A 19,429-nucleotide genomic window follows, 5' to 3' on the forward strand; every position below is an offset into this window, starting at 1 on the left:
CAGGTTCGCCCTCCTGGCAGAAGTAATTGACTTACCTGCCGGTCCAGAGAGAGAGAGCAGTAATGGAGACAACGCCAGCCATGGATACTCAACCCAGCCTCTGGCTACTCAACCCGGCCCGCTTGCACTTGGGGGAGCCAATAGGAAATGTAAAAGCACCGAGCGGATGGCCGTGCGTAACGCTGCTGGCAAAACAAGACTGCACATTAAAAGCCTGAGCCTGAGAGGAAAGTGGCTATACAGAGGAAAGAGCAGGCACAGGGGGACTTAACGATGGAAACGAGGGAGGAATGGAGAAGTACACAAAAAAAAAGAATAGAGAGTGAATGAACAGTAAAACGGGGGAAGAAAGTAAAGCGCAGAGGGCGATTTAGAAAAGAACATGAGACGATAAAAACCCGAAGAACACAGAAATAAAAAGAAGAGAGCGGATCAGAGGAATTCCTGAGGGATGCATTTTCTTAGACTCTGCGTGAGTTCTCTGTGGCAGAAGAGCTCTGTAGAACATCCTTATAACCAATGCGTTGGTCAGCTCTGAAATCCATGTCACATGATCGCACGATGTATTTTGAGATGCAGATGCCCATGTTCATGGCAGCTTGCACACTCATACATTATTCATGAAACTGTGATTTCTCATAAGAGCAAGGCAGGCAAAGTTCCTAGCCCAGGGGCACTCTCACAGAGAGAATTCTGGACTTCCAGAGACGCAGACGTCAGGGTCTGGATGGGACTGCTTCAGCTGCCAAACCACCGGCCCAAATTTAGAAGTGTCTCAAGCTTGGTTGTCTTTGATGAATTCAAGTGTTTATTTCTTATTTCTGTTCACAGCCGCTCCAGAGTCGCTAACACAGAGCTGCTAACACAGCCCCGCTCGCCCCAGAGCCGCTAACACAGAGCTGCTAACACAGAGCCGCTAACACAGAGCTGCTAACACAGAGCCGCTAACACAGAGCTGCTAACACAGAGCCGCTAACACAGAACCGCTAACACAGAACCGCTAACACAGCGCTGCTAACACAGAGACGATACCACAGAACCGCTAACACAGCGCCGCTCGCCCCAGAGACGATAACACAGCACTGCTAACACAGAGCCGCTCGCCCCAGAGACGATAACACAGCACCGCTAACACAGAGCCGCTCGCCCCAGAGACGATAACACAGTGCCTCTCGCCAACAAGCATGACCTCTTATGATTCCAGTCCGCAGCGATGGAGTCATACGGGAATCTTCTGATGGAAAGCGGATTGGATGGATTCATACACACATTGCTTTTACCTGCGTTCAGTCAGTGGAAAGTGAGATATGAGAGAAAAGAGGGGAGGGGAGCTGAAAGAGAAACAGTGCAGATGGGGCATCCCTGCTACATCTGTTTAAGGAAGATGAACTGGGGATGAGACAGGAATGAAATGACTGTGAGGGAGAAGGATGGTTTAGCATGGTGTCGACAAGTGTGTCGGCAACGGCGTGGAAGTGCAAGATTCAACATTCAATGTCTACCCCCGCGCCCCCTCCTCTGAGGAGAAGCAGGCAATGAGGTAACTGGTTACCATGGCTTGCTGATCCCCTCCACACCCCGAACAACACCCTCGCCCCCATTCTCACAAAACAGTGGTGTTCTGTTTGCACTGCACCAATGCAAATAAATTACCTTCGTGAATAGAGAGAGAATGAGAGAGAGAGACAGACAGCTGCAAAAATGACAACAAATGAGAAAACGTATCACTTCAATGAACAAGAGGCAATGGGGGAAAAACAATTAAGGGACTGATCTCCTGTCCGTACCTGGTGCGTCGCGACGCCCACTGGCAGCCGCACGCCTGCACATTTACAATTCATAAATTCCCTTTGTCATACGCTGTTAATTAAATCCAAGTCAGCAAAGCCCCGTTTAAGTGCAAATGAAGGCTGCAGAGGTGTTAACTATAAAGACCAATTAGGCTTACGTTAGGCACTGCACCGCAAACGCTGCTGTGATTTATTCTGTTCCCAGTGGTATAGAACAACATCATCGGATTTCCCTATGCGCTTTCTGTGTGCGCGTGTGTGCGTGCGTGTGTGTATGTAAGCGTGTGCGTGTGCAAAACCTAGACCCGCATTAAATATTTAACCATGACTGCATCAACAGCAACACGTATGAATAAAAAATGTTGTTCAAACCTACTGAGAGAAGTGAGCAGATGTATTTATGGTAATGCGGCGCATTATGTAGATTGCACCGCGCCCTGGCTGTGGTTGAGAACTACGGTCATTACCTACTGGAGCCATGTTTAATTCAGCAACACTGAGGTTATATACACTGCACTCCCCATTGATGTGTCCTGTTCATTACTGTGCTTTGACATGGGTGATAAAGTAAAATAATAATGGGCCTACAGAAACACTGCAGCAGATCAGCGGTATAGCCCCAGATAATTACTTCGGTATGGAAATCGGTTAGATAGGCAAATCTGTGCAGGAGGGCTACAAACCAGCAGGTAAAACTTTCCATTCATTAAAGGTACAGAGGGCTAATTATACAAACAAAAGCCTGGTTCACTGCTAAATTTTGATACCGATTTTAAAAAATTATTTAAATTTACTTAGTGATTTTAAATTAACTTACTTTTTAAAGTATTGTGTTGGTTTCACAATAATTGTTTACTTATTCTCCTGTCGATTCTTCACCACAGAGCAAAGGTACCCAATCCTGGTCCTAGAGCAATGGAGTCTGCCTATTTTTACTGTTACTCAGCATTGATTTGATCCATTAAAGCAGTTTATTGCACAGCTGCATCACCTGGTTTCTTGGGTCTAAATTACAGCTAATTATAAGCGATAAATAAACCCAGTACGCTGCAGCTGCATAAAAGATACAGAATACTTGTTGCTTTTTAAGGAAAAAAAAAAAATTATGACTAGAATTATTTTTCCACCTGGATGATATTTGGAGTTGACAGCTGCGTGATTCATCAAAGTTTCTCTGACTATTTCAACCCATCCATATTTAAACCATCTGCTGGGAGTTCTCCAGACTTCAAAAGGCATCAGTGTCATTAACCCCCATAATGTTGCACGCAACGATAACCACACAATGGCGTTCGTCTTGCGAAATATTTTGAATTACGAGGACGGGACGAAAGGTCAGGTCTTACTGAAAATGTATATTTTTGGTTCAGAGAATCATCGCAGAATTGTCATGACTTTTCAACCGTACTGATTTTGCATTTGTGGAAAAAGAAAAAGGCAATACTGTGGAATGGTCAATTCTACACTGTGCATTTGAGAGGAGCAGCTAACAGTACAGCTTAACATTTGGGCATCGAGATTCATTTAAAAGTGTAACTAGAACTCTGCCCACTTCAAAAAAAAAACTTCAGTTGACAACGGAGGCAGTTAACTAACCTATCTTACCAGTCTGATCAGGACAGGCCATGGACAGCCCAACAGATAGCGAGTGAGTTCAGGGTTGAACTGCAGGGGGTGGACCTTGAACAGATGCTCCACTTGCGGTGCTCCACTTACGCGAGGCCCTGGCGGTACTGTTTCTGAGAGTCTCCACATCTCCGGGTGGTACTGAGGTAGGTTTCGAGTGGGCCCATTCAATCAGTCGCCGGGTGTTTGTTTGACTGGGAGACGGGAGGAGGAACTCGATCATCTCTGACAGGCTTTTAAATAACTCTCAGCAGACTTTACCACCAGCCTTACAGTACCTTACAGTAGATCTACTACTCAACCCACTCCTCCCCCCCCCCCCATCCCCCGCGACCTCCACGCACGCACACACATTCATACACATACACACAGCACACACAAATACAGCAATTGCACACACAGAGTACAACACATGTGCACACACACTGAGCACACACAAATATAGCGCACACACACACACAATTAATTAACTAGACTATGCTCATTCTTAAACATGCATGCAGTGTACACAGCCGTTAATTCATGTCTTCGTATATTTACCATTGTCCAAGCAGATTTACAGGGCTGCTCAATTAAACCAGGATTCTGTTAACAGTAGTAATTAAAGTGTACTGAGGAAAATTGAATATTTATATATATACATTTTTTGTAAATCCTCGGACAAAATACGAACATTGCTAACACATTCATGCAATGCACCGTAGAAAAACATCTTAATCCACAGTGTAAGAAAAAGACTCTGTTTTTCTTTTTTAATTAAAAATTTATTGCAAATATAGAAATAGATCTTTTCATACAGAAATGGAGAAGAGAAAGGTTGTTAAATGTCATTATCAGAAGAAAATGAGAGAACAAGCAAACAAATTTGGTGAGTTTATTTTCTTCTTACAACAGATGAGTCTTTTCTTAGATATTCACAACTGAGAGAACAGAATGAGGTGAAAACAGAAAGCCAGCATTAGATTGAGCCGAAGATTAATAATAATTTTCAAAAAGCTCTTTCGTACCATTGACACCATTTTACTGGTCTGTCTAATAACTTTTGACTTTTTATTTTTACTTCAGAGTTTGGGATACACAGTATGACAAAAACCTTTCTATTTGTGACAAAAGTACCACTACTTTTAATGACAAAGATGAAAATAAACATAGCAAAGTAGCCCCTAAAAAAAAGCATGAGGAATCTAAGAAAAAAAGAAAAAAGTCTGTAATGCAATTTTTGTTCTGCATATTCTCATAATCTATTTGAATGAGACAGAGCAGTAACTCCAATACTGCCTCCTGATTGGCCCCCACACAGAAAGAGAACCCTGGCAACCTCATTGTGCCCGCAGGAGTCTGAATCTGCCTGGATCCTATTGAACTTACAGTTTACCTATTAGAGGACTGATTTCCCTGGGACCCTGGACCCGCGTTTGCGATCGATCGCAGGTAGCTTATTTGCTCAGTGATGTGAGAACAGACAACTGCAGTCCCTCTGTGGGGTGCTAATGTAGGTTGAGAAGGTTATCAACCACCATTCCCCAAACTCCAACACCCATTCTAATTTGCGAGCACTGGGCTTATTCACTATCTGATTTTTTTTTTGATACTCAGAAACAAATCATCCGACTTTATTTATTTTTACTGTTGCCCAGAGCCTGTCTACCTTTCGAAAAAAACAGCCTGGAGTCTTCTATGAAACACAACGGTGCATTCCAGAACTCTGAAATCAATATAGGGGACTAGTCAGTGTTAATGCAGGTCCTCTGATATCAAACTACTGCTGTGAGTACAGAGAAGATACCCTGAACTCAGGCTCTACCATGCAGCAGGTAAAATGTGAGCATTACATAATCAGAGCATTAAATGTGCAGCCTTGACAATTTGTCTTGTGAAATAAAGAAAAAAAAACTATCCTTTGAATCCTTTATAAAATTGATGGACATGACGATAAAAAAATCATACAATTATAATATAACATTTAGCAAATACATGATTATCCATTAGAGTGAAATGGCGAACGCAAAATTATTTCTGAAGTTGCACGTTTATGACCAGTTTTGAAATGTTGGAAGCAATTTTTTTTTTTTAAAGGGCCAAAGATATTTCTTCAGTTTATGTCAACATCTCTTGATGCAGAAAACATGTTTCAATTTCCAAACATTGCATTATTTAAGATACACTTGCATGTAAACCCAAAGACCAATTTCCTAATGTAATATCTATTATGCTGTATTTAGCAAGGTACAACGGCCGCTAAATGGCATTGTTATGTTACTGCAGATGCGGAACAACGTCACGTGTAAACAGATGACTCATCGCTTTGAGCTTTTCCGTCACCAGCAGCTCATTCCATTTTCTCTCATTCTACAGATGCTCATCTTTTATGATGATGCAGCTGTAGTGACAACACAGTAATGCAGTCGTTATAATGACAAATAACAAGATATGGTTTCAAAGCAACTGGTACCATAAAAGCAATAGATAAAAATGTACCCTAAACCTAAATCATTTAAAAAAGAGAGAAATAGAAAGAACCAGTAAAGACCTGATGGGTATTTTCAGTTCCTACTGTTTTGTTGTTGATGTACATCCACTCAAAATACACAATATATTTCTTCTCTTGAAAAATACAGGAAGCCATGCAAATATACCATTTCTTTTAAATGTCACTTTTTAAACTTTCTCTGTTTAAAGCCTTTCTTTCATATAGTTCATCGCATATCAACACCCCTATCAAAAACCTTTTTACCCCTCCCAAAAGCAAAAAAACAAAACAAACAAAAAACATACATATCAAGCTCAGTATAAAAGTCATGTTTCTTTTTTTTTTTTAAGTTTACAAAATTCACAGATATTTCACATTTGTTAATTTTTTTCCAATAAGAAATCAAACATTTAAAATATGCTAGGGAAAAAAAATCTACATTTCTTTTTTTTTTGTTTTTTTTTGAAGTAACGACCATATACCTGTATCATATTTTAGGACATGTACCATTCTCAGTGCTCCCCTGCAATGCTTCAACTATGGTATATACACCAGCTCTGTGGTTCATCGATATGGCCTGGCTCATGACCGAGTACAAGCGTGCAAGGCACACAGACAGCAGATGCGCAGCTACGTAAGCTTGCAACGTCACCACAACGTCGCAGAAACGTGGAGAGAAAATTGTGGCAGCTGAGTGGGAATATCACAAGGGTGGGGGGGGGTGGGGGGGGCATATGGGGGGCAGTAGCGTACTCCCGGTCACTTAAGCTTGCGTGCGGCATGCGGTCCTCCGCTCCTCTACCTGACGCACCGCTGTGGGGGTGGGGGGGTGTGGTTACGTAAAAAAGATCGTGCCGAAGACGGAAAAGAACAAAGCAGTTGCTGAAGGGGGGGAAGCTCACAAGCACACCCACGTCCACTTCAGTTCTATTTTAAAACAGGGGGTTCGCCGGGGGCCATCCTGTACGCTTCGAACGCCCTCGGGAGCGCAAGCGCCCCTGCGACGCGTCCCCGGCAGCCTAAACTGATGTGTCACCGCGACTGCGCTCCTCGTATCGGCTACGAGCGCCTGTGCCCCTCTGCGAACGCACCCTTCGAAACGATTAGTCACGCTGACGCTGCATCGGCGCGTCTCCGCGGGTCTGTGCGGTACGTGTGCGGTACGTGTGCGGTACGTGTGCGGTACATGTGCGGCGGCGAGAGCGGCTCTCGCTGCAGCGTTCGAATGCGCCTGCTGAACCTGCGGCGGCTACCGGGACATTTCGAAAAGCCTCGTTAATGCAAACACCCCGTCAGAGGGGACTCGAGAAGTCACTCAACTTTGTCAGGGTGTCGGATGACATGCAGGGCAGGCGCCGTCCCTCTCAGCTCTGGTGATTCACAGCTCATCAGCAAAGAAGCCCACACATACACACAGTGGCCACTTTATTAGGAATAACCTGCTCAGTAACGCGAATAGCCTGGCTCCTTCAAACAGTGAATCATGCAGCTGCAACTCAGCATATACTGTAAAGCATGCAGACATGGTGAAGAGGATGAGTTGTTGTTCGACCAAACATTAGAATGGGCAAGACACATGTTCCAACATGACTTTGACCATGGTATGATTGTTGGTGCCAGATGTGGTGGTTCCAGCATCTTAGAAGCAACTGCCCTCCTGGGATTTTCATGCACAACAGTCTCACAGAGAAAGGTTTGACAAACAAAAAATATCCAGTGAATGGCAGTTCTATGGGGGAAAAAAACACCTTTTTAGAAAGAGAGGTCGGGGAGAATGGACAGAATCATTCACAATAACAGAAAGGTCACAAACGCTCAAATAACATCTGTCTGCAACAGTGGTGTGCAGAGGGGCATTTTCAAGACCATGCCCTGTTCCACTCCTGTCAGCATGTGATCACCAAAGCAGGACAACTAAAGATGGGAAAGCCAACGCCTGGTCTGATGAATCTCAATTTCTGTTGTGACATGCAGATGGTAGGGCGGGAATTTGGCATAAATGGAACGAATCCTTGGATCCAACCTGCATTGAGCCAATGGTGCAGGCTGGTAGTGATGGCATAATGGTGTGGGGAATGTTTTCTTGGCACACATTAGGCCCCTTAATACCAACTGAGCATCACGTGAACGCCACAGCACGCACACTGTATGCACTGTTGCTGACCATGTGCATCCCATTATGGCCACGTTTCACCCTTTTTAAAATGGATAATTTCAGCAGGATAACGCATCTCAAACCACGCATCATCTCAAGCCGGATCCACAAACATGTGACTTCAGTTTACTCCCATGGCCTACACGGTCCCCAGAACTCAATGTAACAGAGCAAGGTTGGGATGAGGTGGAACGAGAGATTTGCAATACGAATGTGTGGCATAAAAACCTGCAGGAACTGCATGATGTTAACTATTCAACATGGACCAGAATCCGTAAGGAATGTTTCCAGCACCTTTTTGAATCCATGATGCAAAGAATTCAGTCTGTTCTGAAGTGAGCCATACCCGGTACTAGATCGATGTACTTAATAAAGTGGCCACTGCATGAATATAATCAGTGTTATATTTATCCCGATGACTTCATGTTCCCTGAAACGTATTCGGATTCTGGCTGGCAAAATAATCCAAAACTAAAACTGACATAGCCTACCTGGGCGGTTGTGATTTTTATAATGTCCTTTTAGTCACTCTGAATCATTAAAACGCATAAGAGACCTATGCCATATTGGTCATTTAATGCAGTTCAATGGTCATTAGGGTAGCTTGGTTCTTGCTTGTGTAACTTACTGTTCTTCTTTGTATAAACTTAAGTTGATTGTTCAATAGGGTTGTTGTCAAGCTGCCAATTGAATCTGTACTTCTCGTCTCTCTTAGGACTATACGAGTCCCCACTAGGTACTTACTGCATTTTGATCCCTGATCTTTGCACTGTACGTTACTCTGGATAAGAGTGTCCACAGCCAGGTTAAAAAGTTAATATTATTCTATCCCATCTTCCAATCCATCACCTGTCAGCCAGAGAGCTGTTGCTGAACAGCAACAGGACATCTGAGGAGAATATTGACAGTAAGGATGGTCTAAACTGAACAAGGACAAAATAAAAACCACTACTGAGAGAGATTCGGAGGTAACGTTTCTCTGCATTTTGTTCAACCTTGCAATCGTCACTATTAAAACATTATGTGCTTTGAAATTATACACGTGCATAAACCAATCCATCTTTAAAAAAAATATTTGGCCTCAACGCAGGGAAGCACATATCCAATTCCCACCCTAATTTGAAATGCCCAGACATCCGCAACCACAGCCACATTCATGCAAGAATGCCGCTGCCGAATTGGGAGAGTTAAGACATCGGCAGTTCTCTCCTGAAACATGTGGAGTTATCAGCTTTTTCCCCCCACATCGCACACTACAGCTTGGCTTGCATAGAGTGCAGTTGTAGGAAGACCTTTCGTATGCGGCTTTAGCATGCCGTCCGCGGGTGCCCAGTAGAACAGCACGGGTTGCTAGCTAGCAATGAAACGCGGACCCCAAACTGACTGAACCCGCCTATAATGTGGGTCAGGCCATCGGCAATTACACATGTTCAGTGTCAGGCTAAAGCCGTTAAGAATCGTTAACAAACCTGCTCATAACTGTTAAATCTCATCATAATAAAGCGGCACATAATTGGCACATAATTGGCAATATCCATGTCAAAGTAAAACATTTCACTTCGTTTCGATATGGCAATGGTCGCATGGCGATATTGTGTACAAACAATGGCGACATTATGGTCACTTGACCACCACTTCATCTCTCACGCTCTCACTTCTCATCTCTCTCTGAAATCTGAGCAACTTGTTTCTTTACATGAAGATCTCTGGCAGCTTACATAACAGAGAGAACTGGTAGAAATTCATGTTTCTATCAATAACTGCAATGACAATTGCTTCAGTCAAGAAAGGACAGCAAAAATGGTTAGGGAAGTGGACTAACCCACAAGTTGAAGATTCAATTCCCGGAAAGGGAACTGCTGCCATACCATTGACCAAGAAGTCATACCATACCATGACCACACCATTGACTGGGCGGCAGTGTAGTATAATGGGTAAGGAACTGGTCTTGTAACCTGTAATGCAAGGTACTTATAACCTGACTCACTTCAATATGTATGTGTAAAGGAATAGAGTATTTAATGAATAATGTATTAAAATGGAAGCTCTGGATAGCAGCAAAGTCACTGTGAATAAGTGTTTGCTAAATGTCTTCAAGGTTAGCTTTTCTTCTGTTCTCTTTCCAATGTGGAGGCATAAAATATGCTAAAGTTGAGAAAGTGGGGAAACTCCTTTGGGGAAGTAGTCCTTTGCTCTTGCACTAGCTCGCAGTGATGAATGTCACATGGTTTCTGATTGCTCCTTCCAGTGATGCTACCTTGCGTTTAGTGTTTGTGTTCATCCTGTATCAATCTAGCCCTGTCTGATGTTTAAACTTGCCTGATGATGTCAAAAATATGAAACGCACCCTTTTTTTCCCCTGAAAACCTATTCTTCCTTGAACCGTGCTCGTGAATTAATTCATAACTGTAGAACATGATATTGATATTTCTTATTTAATCTAATTTTTTAATCAATAGCAGTGTAGGCCTACTTCACACTCAACTAATTTATAAAATAATTTATTTTAAAATTTTTAATAACTGACAAATGTTTTTATTCAATCCTTTGATTTCACTGTTGATGTTTTTTGCCCTGGAGACGAGCTGAATTTGGAGCATGTTCTAAACTGAATACCACCCCAAAATGGGTCTGGAGATTACAGACAGGAATTAAGTGAATTAAAATATCAGCGCTGAGCACTGTGGTTTTATCCACCATGCACCACAATGGGTTGCATTCAGCTCCCCTACAAGGCTTTTCACAGAACGTATCCCAGAATTCCATGCAACAACAAGACTGCAGGAACAATACAGTACGAGCCATAAAATCTGTCAATTAAAACCATGAGGGCATGGATGAATATAAATGATGTAAATCATGTTCTGCTCCATAATATGAGATCAAACATATGGAAAATAGCATGGCAGCATGAAAATGGTACATGAAGCACCTGGTTATGAAGCTGTCCAAAAACCTTACCCAAACCCATGCTTGAATTTAACAGATATGACACAACTGATGTTCCTGTTTTTAATTAAGTGCACTAAAGACGGTAACAATCTCAAACCTGCACATTTAATATATGAGCCCAGGGGTCATTATGCGTGCCTCAAAATGAATACAGCAGAATACGATGAAACACTACCTGACCTGAAAAGGGGTGCACAATCCCATACTTGCATTTTCAGCAAGTGAAAAAACTGACAGAACATTTTTAATTAATACCGTATTCAGCCGACATTCTCAGAAAACCTCTGATGCGTTTTTAATGTCAAATGTGTCCGAGCAGTTCTGAGAATGCCAGCATGGCCAAACCAAATAAAACAACAAAGACCCCGTAGAAATTCCACATTTTCTTTCAAATTTTCACTGACTAACCTCATTTTGCCCAAGGAGACTTAGAAATTTGAGTACAGTCCGAAACGGCATGTGAAGTGGTAACAGAAAGAAATTCTGCTTGAGCAGGAGAGCACTGGAAAGATCTAAAGTCTTGTTCCCCCCCACAGAATACATGCATCATTTGTTCAACAGAATATTGAAAAAAGCCAAGACAAAATTTACCGGCTGTTCATTTGGATAACCTTAATGGGAACCTCTGTATGAGGCGAATAACAGTTATTGATTCTCTTTCTCCATATTTAGCAAGGCAGATGAAAAATACACAAAGACCGTAAAAATTAGTTGAATAAATTACACAGATTAAAAAGCGCATGGATACTTAATAGAACATACAGTAGCTTTCCTGCACTGAAACATTACGGCCTGTTTGTCTGCCCGGGGGCATGCTGTACAAACTGTTTTTGTAAACACTGGAGGGAATGCATTCTTGATTGTTTTCAAAGAGGCCTGTTTTTGTGTCATAATGTAACTGTAATGTCCATTTTTTTCAGTTAAAAGTCCGCCGTTTGCCATTTTGTTTTCTAGTGAGTCACAGTTAACCTCCGGTAGCAGCGCCTTAAGGTGTTTTTTTTTTCGTTTTGTTTTTTTGTTTTTTTTTTTGTTTAGTTTACATCAATTTGTTTCGTCTGGTGCAACACAGTGTTGATTCAGTTTGCATATTTACAATTAATTTAGTGTGTCTCTTTTTTCCAGTACTTCCTGGGAACACTTGGGTTGATATTCAATCCACATTTGTCCACATTTCTTTGAGTAATAATTAAAAGCAATGAGATTTTTCCTTTTCACAAAACAGTTCTAACTTGCCAAACTGAGTCTATGAAAAAAAAGTGTAAGATTAGTTAAGGACAAACGTTGACTGACTAAAGAACAAGATGAAATGAGCTGCACTGAATCAAAACTTTAACGCCAGGCCAGATCCATCATTGCAACTCCATAACACACGACTGAGCCCAACACCTGATAGGAGTGAATGAGAGCATTTTAATTCTCAAAAGAACCTGTTCAATGCCAAACAAACACATCTGCATTCAGGTAGAGCCTTTCCGTTCAATTCAGCAAAAAAAGGAAAATAAAACTGCAGCTTTAAAATTGTATTTGGAACTGCTAAATCTCCAAGGATAATTCTTGTCAGGAGAGAACTATGTTATTTTGTTCCCCCCCACAGATACAATGTGAAAATAAAGATTGCATCTCAGTTAATGGCAACAGGATCGGGCTTTCTAACGTTATATTCACAATGCGACAGCAATGTAAAGCCAGACACTTTCAATAACACTGTAAAAGCAGGCACAGAATTCTGGTTTTGAGTTCAACGGCAATGCAAAGCTGAGACGGATTTGCCATTTTGTATTCAACGGCAAAGGCAGCGTGCTAAGAAGCACAGGCGGAAGGGGGGGGGGGGGGGCATCACAGTTTCTCCACAACAGTGGACTGGAGCACAAGCACGGAGAGATACCTGATCCCCTAGACTTCTACTCATTCTGACCCGAGTGTGCTTTGGCCTTCATTTCAAAGGATTTAATAAAGTCTTATATTTATAGTTTTTTTTTTATATTTAAAAATTATTTTTATTTATTTATTTTTTTTTACAAATTTAACACAAAATGTTTCATATTTTTTAATTAATGTATTAAACAACTAAAGTAGGGAGGGGAAAAAGCGGATAATTTGAAAACAAATTACAATTCTTTAAATTAACCGCTCAAGTGAATATTTAAAAAATGGGCCCGTTATGATTTGAATGAATGAAGGTTTGTGACACTGCCCCAGGGCATGGGGACACACCGTAGGACCATCAAACATGAATGGTGTCAGATTTTCCTTCCTGACACCTCATTCCTCAACTGTAATCACAAATTTTACTTTTACATCCTGCCTTCATAGGAAAAAAGAAAAGAAAAAAGTATATTCATGCCTTAAATATGTTTTATCTCCCATTTCAGTTTCATTTACAAATATCTGTTTACTTTCATTGATATTAATTCATACTCTCTCCTGATATTGTTCAGGGGGTTATTTGTTACACTGCACTCACATGTCTTGTTTCTACAGTCAGAATTTAGAATTTCTCTATGCATTTCAGAACACTATCTGTAATTTGTAACCATGGAGACAATATTTGCCTAGAAAAAGCAAAAGGTTGAATCTGGGCAATCTCATACCTAATAATGTACAAGAGTCACGTTAATCAAATCTACAATCTCGGAGTTAAAAATATCTAACTTCTCTTTGCCCCCTCTTTGCCTAATTAAACAGGATATGAATGACAAGATTATCTTTAAAGTAGAGAACGTTAATGTTAATTCTGTTCTTTCCTCCGCCACCCCATTTCATTCTTTTTTTTTTTCTTTTTTTTAAAAGCGCTCAATAAAACTTGGACCGAAAAATATACGATTGGTTTCAGCTTCACGGATGAGCAGGGCTTCTATGCCAGAGTTTTCTGCTCAGATTCAGTGAGCGTTGTGATACTGCATCAACAAGTGCTATGCAAAAATGCTGGCAGTAACCCAACATGCTCACTGAGATGTTCACTGTTGACGCACAGAACAGTCTGCGGAATCACGCTCTGCCAGGTCTTGCTTCTCTCTGAGACAAAGGCGAAAAATCAATTAACATTGCGCCATAACTTGGGTGTAATGTTACAAATGTACATTTATTTACTAAATAAAGATCAGTTAATTTTGACAGTTCAAACTGTTGCGGAACCGGCTCTTAATTGTAAGTAAAAATTTATGATAAATGTAGACTGAATCCAAGTGTCGCCATCGCGCCATTAGTCATAGAGGAATACGTCCCGCAATTCTCAACATCCATTCGAGCACAAATGCAACCAAAGAACTCCCAGGCGGTAACAAGCGTGCTGAGTTTGGGTGCACGTACAGCTACTTGGAACGGGCCACGCTCCCTCCTACACAGAACACCGGTTCCTCAGCGTTCTGCAGGAACAGGATGGCAGAGCAGACCGCAGAGCCACAGGCCTGAGGGCCGCTTCACCCTCGCGAGTCCATTACAGGACGGCACGCCAGGCTGCCCCCGATCTCCGCCCACTGCCCCGATGCGCTGCCCTACATTGTAGTGCGCGCCTCCGCCCCGCAGCTCACAAAGACCTCGATTCTGGGTCTCCGTTGCGGAGCCCCCCGAGGTGCTCCTGACGCATGACTGGCCGCCCTGAAAGGCGCACCGGGGGCGTCGGGCGGCGTCTCCAGATGGAAACCCTTTCCTGATGGCCTTCTTCGGCTTCGGCACACTTTGCCCGCGCGGCGCGGTACGGGGAAATGCTTACGCTTCACCGGTTTGGAGGAAAAAAAACGAAATGTGGCGTTCCGCACGCAAAGCGGGACGCACGTTGGGGGTAAAAATGCAGAACTAGCACAGCACACAGGTTCACGTATCAGGCCAGACTTTCCCCTGTAGTCACAAAAATAAACACTAACAATTGGCTGTGTTTGGTTTCTCCCAGAGAAGATTCCAGCCAGCAAACCAGAGAGAAAAAAACAAACAAGAAATGCTGTGAAATCGCTTGATTTATGAATTTAATCTGTACCATTACCCCACATTTGGCACCTAATTAACACTATAACGGCCCTACAGCATGTCTCACTTCTAGTTATTCAGTGAGTTAACACTGACACTTAACACCGAAAAAACCAAGCATGAATGATTCTTGGAAGGGGGAGTGGGGTGCAGGAAGGGGTGGGTTCATTACCCATCACCTTGTCAATCAAAGGCAGACCATCCAGTCTCAGCACAAGGATCAGTGTCTCAGGAACGGGGCCCGCTCTGATGCCCAAAGAGTCCGGGCGCATCACAGCTTCTGCTGCGCCGAGACGCCCTTCCAGTAATCGAGGATGTCGTGCAGGTCCTCCCCTTTGGCGAACTGGACCTTCTTGCGCAGGGCGTTCCCCGCCGTCACGTAGCACGCCTCCTCCCGGGGGCCCTTCTTGTAGGGCCGGAACCGCTCCCAGATGCGGAGCGTGTTCTCGGAGGTGTACTCGGGGCTGGAGGAGTAGCCGGAGTAGTTGTGGTGCCGGGGGGAGAGCTGGGAGTAGGACGCAGCGTCCCTCTTGGTGCGGGTGAGGGGCTTGAGGAAGGAGGCCCTCTGGCTGGGGGAGTCGGCGGAGCCCTCGTAGTAGAGGGCGGGGAAGGAGTGGCGGTGCTCCGCACAGTGGTAGTCTGGGTGCACCTCTAGGTGCTGCTGAGCACCAGTGCCCGCTCCACCTCCACCTCCGACCCCGCCGCCGCCACCTCCTCCCGCCCCCACCAGAGGAAGCGTCTCCAGTGGCTCCCCGCACCCCGCGGGACTGCTCTTCTCCTGGTATTGGCACTGATCCGGGCTGCACGGCTCCGGGACATCCAGGCTAAAGACCCGGGTGCTTTTGATGGAGCCGCCGGAGGAGATGCTACATTGCTTCTTCATGTTGCCCAGCACCATCATCGCGGCGTCTGCGCTCACCTGCCTCTGCACTGGCTGCATGGCAGTGGCAGGTGGCGGGGGGCGATACGGGGGTGATACAAAACCCCCACCGCTGATCCCGGGCCGCTCGGACAGCGGAAGGGAGAAAGGAAGTGGCGGCGGAGGAGGTATTTTGGGGGACGGCATGACATGGCAGCCCTCTGTGATACCGGGGGGGAGCGGAATGAGGCCCCTCGTCAGAGAGGAGATGCAGGTCGGTGGCGGGGAAGTGGCGTTAGCGGTGGTGGTGGCAGCCGCCGCGGCCGCAGCAGCCACAGCGGCCGAGTCCAGCTTGAGGGCGTCGATGCAGTTGTTGATGATCTGGTTGACTTTGTCCACCTCCATGGCAATGGTGGAGATCTCTGAAGCGGATCCTCTGCCCTCATCGTCAGAGTCCTCCCCGATGTCGCTCCCATCGTCTTCCCGAAGGTCGTCCTCCCCGGCCCCTACCGCCATCCCGTCCTTCCCACGCTCCTCCCCTGGGCCAGAGGTCCTCACATCCATGTAGTTCCCCTTGCTGGCGGCCATGGCCTCGGAGAAGGCGGTGGCCATCTTCTCCACCTGCGGAATGGAGGAAAGGCGGGAAGAGCTGGTGTTGGCAGAGCTGTGCAGCATGCCCATGCTGGAGGAGGCAGAGGGAGGCAGCTTGCTGTGGTGGTGGTGGTGGTGGTGCGGCTGGTCGTGGTGCCTCTGCATCGTGGGAGGCTCGGCCGCCGCCGCCACGACCGCCGCCGCCTCGGGCCCGTACCGCATCTCCAGGATGGTCTTCTTGACGCAGATGGACTTCTGCTTCTCCTCCTGCCTGCGCCGTCTGCGCAGGCAGTAGTACACCAACCCCAGGACCACGAGCATCCCGAAGAGGCAACCCAGGATGGTCATGATGTAGTGGGTGGTGGTGGAGGAGCTGGGCCCCATATCGTCGGGGTTCTGCGTGCGGGTGGAGAAGAAGAGGCACGTATGGTTGTAGCGCTGCGAGTTCCGGATGGAGGCCACGCAGAAGGTGTAGTTGGTGTGGGCCTTGAGCTTGTCCAGGGTGATCAGCTCCTTCTTCTTCTTCAGGTTCATCACGTCCGAAACGTAGCTGTCGTTGTACTGCACCAGGATGTACATCTTGCTGTAGGGCCGGGGGATCTGCACCAGCAGCGAGGCGGAGTAGAGCGAGACGTGATGCAGCTTGATGCTGGGGATGTAGGAGGGGTCCACCGAGGACATGGTGGTCTGGTGGTAGGGCCCGATGCGGTCTGACATGTCCGGGCCCAGGCCCGAGGCATCGGAGTCCGGGGGGAGGGAGGTCATCCCGGGGATGTACACCCCATCCCGGCAGGAGGCGAGGATGGTGCGTGCGCTCCGTCCGTGACCCGTCACGGGGCTCAGCAGGGGGAAGCCGAACAGCTCGCGCGGGGTCTCGCACTGCAGCCGGTCGTAGGTGTGGGTGACGTTGTTGAAGTCCTCCAGCCAGGTGAGGAAGCTGAAGAGGTCGCAGCCGCAGTGGAAGGGGTTACCCGCCAGCTCGCACACCATCAGCCGGGTCAGGCTGGTGAAGGTGGAGGGGTCCAGGCGGGCCAGCTTGTTGGAGGACAAGTCTAAACTGCTGAGGCTGGGGCACTCCCAGAAAGCGTTGGTGGCGATGACCTCGATCAGGTTGTGCTGCAGGAAGAGGCACTGCATCCGCCCCAGACCCCGCAGCATCCCCTCCGTCAGGTTGGTCAGCTTGTTGTAGCCCAGCTGCAGCACCTGCAGGTTGGCCTGCCCGGCGAAGGCCCCGTCCTCGACGTAGGCGATCTCGTTCTTGGTGAGGTTGAGGTCGGTCAGGTTGGTGAAGCGGTTCAGTGAGGAGAAGAAGACGGCCTTCAGCTTGTTCTCGTTGAGCCGCAGGTCGTGCACCGTGTTGTTGATGTGCTGGGGGATGGTCTCGTACGGGGGCTGGTTCTGGCTGCAGATGGCCAGCCACACGTAGCCCTTGTCGCCCTCGATGAGCCAGCAGTCGGCCCGCGCTTGGCCCGGCAGGCGAAGAAGCAGGAGCAAAGGCAGGAAGAGGAGGAGAATGGTGGATGAAGAGGGGGGAGCAGGGAGAGCAGGTATGTGGACCAAGCTTTGCATGATGGGAAAATATGCAAGTTGTCTTTAAAAAAAAAAAAAAGAAAGAAAAGGAGGATGACAGAAGGAGTAAAAGAAATATGCAAAGGTGTTTGGCTGAATTCGAGAGAGAGAGAGAAAGGCGGGAGAGAGAGAGAGATAAATAACAGGAGGGAGGGAAGTGCTTGAAGAGGAAGGGAGTCTGAAAAGCAATCACAGCTGCACAGACGGCATGGTGGCTAGCATGGCCCCCATTTTGGGTGGTTCCGTGCCGAGATACAGTGCCGGGCAGTGCGGGACACGCTCATGGCTCCTCCTCTCTCCTCCTCTGCACAGATAGAGTCTCAGTAATGGACGAGGCCAGGCGACAAACCTGTGAAGAAGAAAGAACAGAAAGAAAAAGAAAGAGTGCAGGAGATGCGTTAGTCACCTGCCAAAGGCAACAACGATGCCTGGATTAAACCACATAACCAGATCATCATCCCATCTCTCAGACCGGACATGACATCACACATTTTCATGCAGCATAGCTACTCTAAAATCCATACTGGGGGGGAAAAAACGATTAAATCTGAACCTTGAGCCATTCACCAATAAATAGAAGATAATGACAATGCTTCAAAGGACTGATTCACTTGCCAGAGGAGTCTTTGTTGGATGTATTCTATTTAATGAATACATTCAGTTGAATAAATATTAAAATATGCCAGCCTTGTAAAAATGCGGATAATTCCATAATAAATTAGAATTTATACAACTGTGAAGTACAACAGACCATATAATTAGACGGGAAAGTACAGATATTACAATACCTATGACATGTTACAATTGTACTGCCATGCACTATATGCTACACAATACACTTATTTTTCAATATTTGACTGATGGAATCATCAGGTAGACAGCAGTCAGCTAGTACGGCACCATTAAAGAATCTTTTTACGCCATGGCGAAAAGAATAATCGATACAACTTGACATTTGAAACAGCAGATTACTTTCTGCAACGTCTTTAAAAAAAAAAAGGTTTAAACTGAACAAAAAATGTTTAATTCCATGGTAACTGGGGGCAGCATTTCACAGTTGTTATTGTCATTGTTAAAGGAACAAGACTGCTAATTCGCAGCCAACTGAAATGTCTAGAATCTAAGATCTGATTCAGAAAACAAACAAAAAGAGAGAAATGAATGAGCAGTCAAGGCAGCGAAAACTACAGAGCTTCCCAATTACTAGTCAGCAAGTACGTAGGAAAGTATTTGGCCTTGCATAACAGTAGCATATGAGGGGTGGAAGAACCAAACATTCCTCAATAAAAATAGTTGATGAAAGTGCAAGTGAATTGATTGAGTGAATTTCACTGTTAAATGATTCAAAACGAGAAGATCGAACCGCAAGTGATTTGATAAAAAACTATTTGATTAAATCAGGCTTCATTTGATAGACAAAAATGCTCCTCTTTATCATCCAACACTACTGCTCG

General features: G+C 45.3%; 1 protein-coding gene across 4 annotated transcripts in view; it reads right to left on the reverse strand.

Moving 5' to 3' along the window:
• Positions 1-4,276: 4,276 nt before the first annotated feature.
• LOC135243387 (protein phosphatase 1 regulatory subunit 29) overlaps positions 4,277-19,429 on the reverse strand; it is an 86,365-nt gene continuing 71,212 nt past the window's right edge. For 2 of the 4 annotated variants that reach the window (XM_064315175.1, XM_064315174.1), the window contains exon 3: positions 4,277-18,324. In XM_064315175.1, the coding sequence (XP_064171245.1) occupies positions 15,228-17,975 (2,748 nt within the window). In that variant the 5' untranslated portion in view covers positions 17,976-18,324 and the 3' untranslated portion in view covers positions 4,277-15,227. The remainder of the gene's footprint in view (positions 18,325-19,429) is intronic. The other 2 variants (XR_010326623.1, XR_010326622.1) reach the window with 2 other exon arrangements.

Source organism: Anguilla rostrata, chromosome 17 (assembly GCF_018555375.3).
Source record: "Anguilla rostrata isolate EN2019 chromosome 17, ASM1855537v3, whole genome shotgun sequence".
Taxonomy (NCBI): domain Eukaryota; kingdom Metazoa; phylum Chordata; class Actinopteri; order Anguilliformes; family Anguillidae; genus Anguilla; species Anguilla rostrata.